The sequence below is a fragment of the Petaurus breviceps genome, unplaced genomic scaffold (assembly GCF_028583685.1).
Source record: "Petaurus breviceps papuanus isolate PSGF00001 unplaced genomic scaffold, PetGlider_PUasm1.0 90444, whole genome shotgun sequence".
Taxonomy (NCBI): domain Eukaryota; kingdom Metazoa; phylum Chordata; class Mammalia; order Diprotodontia; family Petauridae; genus Petaurus; species Petaurus breviceps.
In genome coordinates, this window is record NW_027187256.1 from 2,367,955 (window position 1) to 2,370,640 (window position 2,686).

The window sequence follows — 2,686 nt, forward strand, 5'->3', positions numbered from 1 at the left end:
ATACACTTATTAAGTGCCTTTTATGTGTCAGGCTGTTGTTTGTCCTTCATTCACAAAGAAGCCTTGGCATCAGGGAGGTGATGCCATGACATTCAATTGAATTCAACTTAAGTGAGGGAAGGTTGTCTAAAGTCACCAACCTCACTTTCTCCTTTGGGAAAACTTAACCCAATTATTCCCTTTATTGAATCCCTAACCTAACCTGAATTCAAACCTTTCTCAGTTATGAAAGGCTCTGGATTTTCCTGATCTTGGTCCAGATGAGAAAATTTGGGCTAAGTCTCAATACATTTCTTTCTGTGTTAGAGGGTCTAGTCTCCATGCATAATTCTCCCCGAGCTAATGTCATCTCTTCCAGGTCCCAGAAATAAAGATTTCACAGTGTTCCTGGGCATTCAGAATATTAACTCCTGCTAAGACATCAACAAGGAAAATAAAAGATACTCAGAATGACAACTAACAATAAGACTAGTGTGCATCCCACCAGCTTCTTCCTTCTTGGCATTCCAGGTCTGGAAGCTGTCCACATTTGGATTTCCATTCCTTTCTGCCTGGTGTACATGATGGCTGTTCTGGGAAACAGTGTCCTTCTATTCATTATCAAATCTGATCAAAGCCTTCATGAACCCATGTATCTCTTCCTCTCTATGCTCTCAGTGGCAGACTTGATTCTCACTACTTCCACACTACCCAAGATCCTCAGCCTCTTCTGGTTCAATGACATGGAAATAAGTTTTGAAGCTTGTCTTACGCAAATGTATTTTATTCATTCACTGTCCACCATGGAGTCTGGATTCATCTTGGCCATGGCTTTAGACTGCTATGTGGCTATCTGCAACCCCCTTAGACATTCAACTATTCTGACTCACACAGTTATTGGAAGCTTAGGCCTAGTTATTGTATTCCGTGGAGCTGTATTGCTTAGTCCTCATCCATTTTTACTGCGGTGGCTTCCCTATTGCAAGACAACTATCATCTCACACACATATTGTGAATTCATGGCCCTGATCAAGTTGGTCTGTGCCCCTACCAGGATTCAAAGAGCCTATAGCTTAATTATTGCCTTCCTTACAGGTGGTATGGACTTTATATTGATTATGTATTCTTATGCCCTCATTTTGCGTGTTGTATTTACCTTGCCCTCTAATGATGCTAGGCTTAAGACATTGGGCACTTGTGGTTCTCATGTGTGGGTAATTTTGGTGTTCTACACTCCTGCCTTCTTCTCCTTCCTTACACACAGGTTTGGGCACCATATTGCTCCCCACGTCCATATTTTTGTGGCTAATATCTACCTTCTTATCCCACCTATGGTGAACCCCATCATCTATGGAATTAAAACTAAACGCATTAGAGAGAGGTTCCTCAAAGTGTTTGTGGTGAAAAATGTCTAAGCATGGAAATCAATTAAATCTCCTAAATTAGTTACTTGGATAAATAATGTAGCAGCACCTGAGAAGTTCTGATAAAACGGGAACTCCCCGTTCCTTTTTTGTGGTGGGATAAAGATTATATAAATTAAGTGAAAATCTGGTTGTGTTGTACATTTTAAACATACTCAGACAGCACTGATGATGATAGTACTGGTGACTAGGATGGTTTTGTTGGGTGTGTAATGTTGGTAAGCAGAAACTCAAACACAGAAGTCACCTTTTGTTCTATATTATTTTTGGAGGGGAGAAGGTAGGGCAATTGGGGTTAAGTGACTTGCCCAAAGTCACCCAGCTAGTAAGTCTATATTTTCTTCATGGTGGAGCTACCTTGAGAATACTACATGCAGGCTCTTGTAGAAGTGATGTAGAAATTTCAAGTCAAAGATTGAATAATCTCCCAGATTCCCAAAGTGCTTGAAACTTAATCTAAGGGAATCCTTCAAGAGGAACTTCTGCCTGGTGGGTATAATGCTGCCCATTTATATTTCTCTAGTAGTGTAGTAGCTCTCTCTTTTCAGGAATGTGGATATAACCCAAAGAAGGGGAAAATAATTTGCACATACATGGAAAGGTAAAAGGGTGTTTAAAAAAAAGCCCCAGATTTATGGTTAAAATATTCAGGTTTGAATTCTGGTTCTAAAATGTTTTAACTTTATTTCTCTCTGACCCTCAGGTTCTTCATTTACAAAGTATATAAATAATACTATTTGTCTTAGGGGAAGAAAGTATTTTGCACAAAATACATAAATACTACATAAATGTAAGCCTTAGTACTGTTTTTGAAGTTATGATAACAATGATGAATTTCCTTATTAATATCATGTTATTAATGGTGGTGTTGGTGTCATTATCAGGAGTTTTATCATTTTTATTATTATAAGAGGTTTTTAGGGATACAAAATGAGAGGAAAATTGTGAAATAGAATATCTAATTCCAGCTCCTCTTACTAGGGATATACTCTTCTCCTTAGGTATTATCATATGTTTATTTGCAAGTCATTTGCCTCTTTGATCCCTGCTATTTGGCTGTGTAAACCTGTCTTACAGGATTGTCATTAGTTTTAAATATGACAAAGGATATGGAAACATTTGAGAATAATGAAGTGCTATATAACTCACTTGTAGAACAAGAGAGTTCAGTGAATCAAGCACAGAGAAATTCAGATCAATTACTAAAATAAATTCTTATCAGTTGGCACAATATGTACTTTAAGGAGAGTTGTGGTATTTCAAAGAGATCCAGGACTCTGAGT

The 2,686-nt window shown here is 37.9% G+C and overlaps 1 protein-coding gene across 1 annotated transcript; it reads left to right on the plus strand.

Moving 5' to 3' along the window:
• Positions 1–449: 449 nt before the first annotated feature.
• On the plus strand, positions 450–1,394 carry LOC138177656 (olfactory receptor 52D1-like). Its single transcript, XM_069108867.1, has one exon. The coding sequence runs from the start codon at positions 450–452 to the stop codon at positions 1,392–1,394; it is 945 nt and encodes a 314-aa protein (XP_068964968.1).
• Positions 1,395–2,686: the final 1,292 nt, after the last annotated feature.

What these genes read in the sequence shown, in the direction of transcription:
- LOC138177656 (XM_069108867.1), top strand. Translation starts at nt 450, where the DNA reads ATGACAACTAACAATAAGACTAGTGTGCATCCCACCAGCTTCTTCCTT.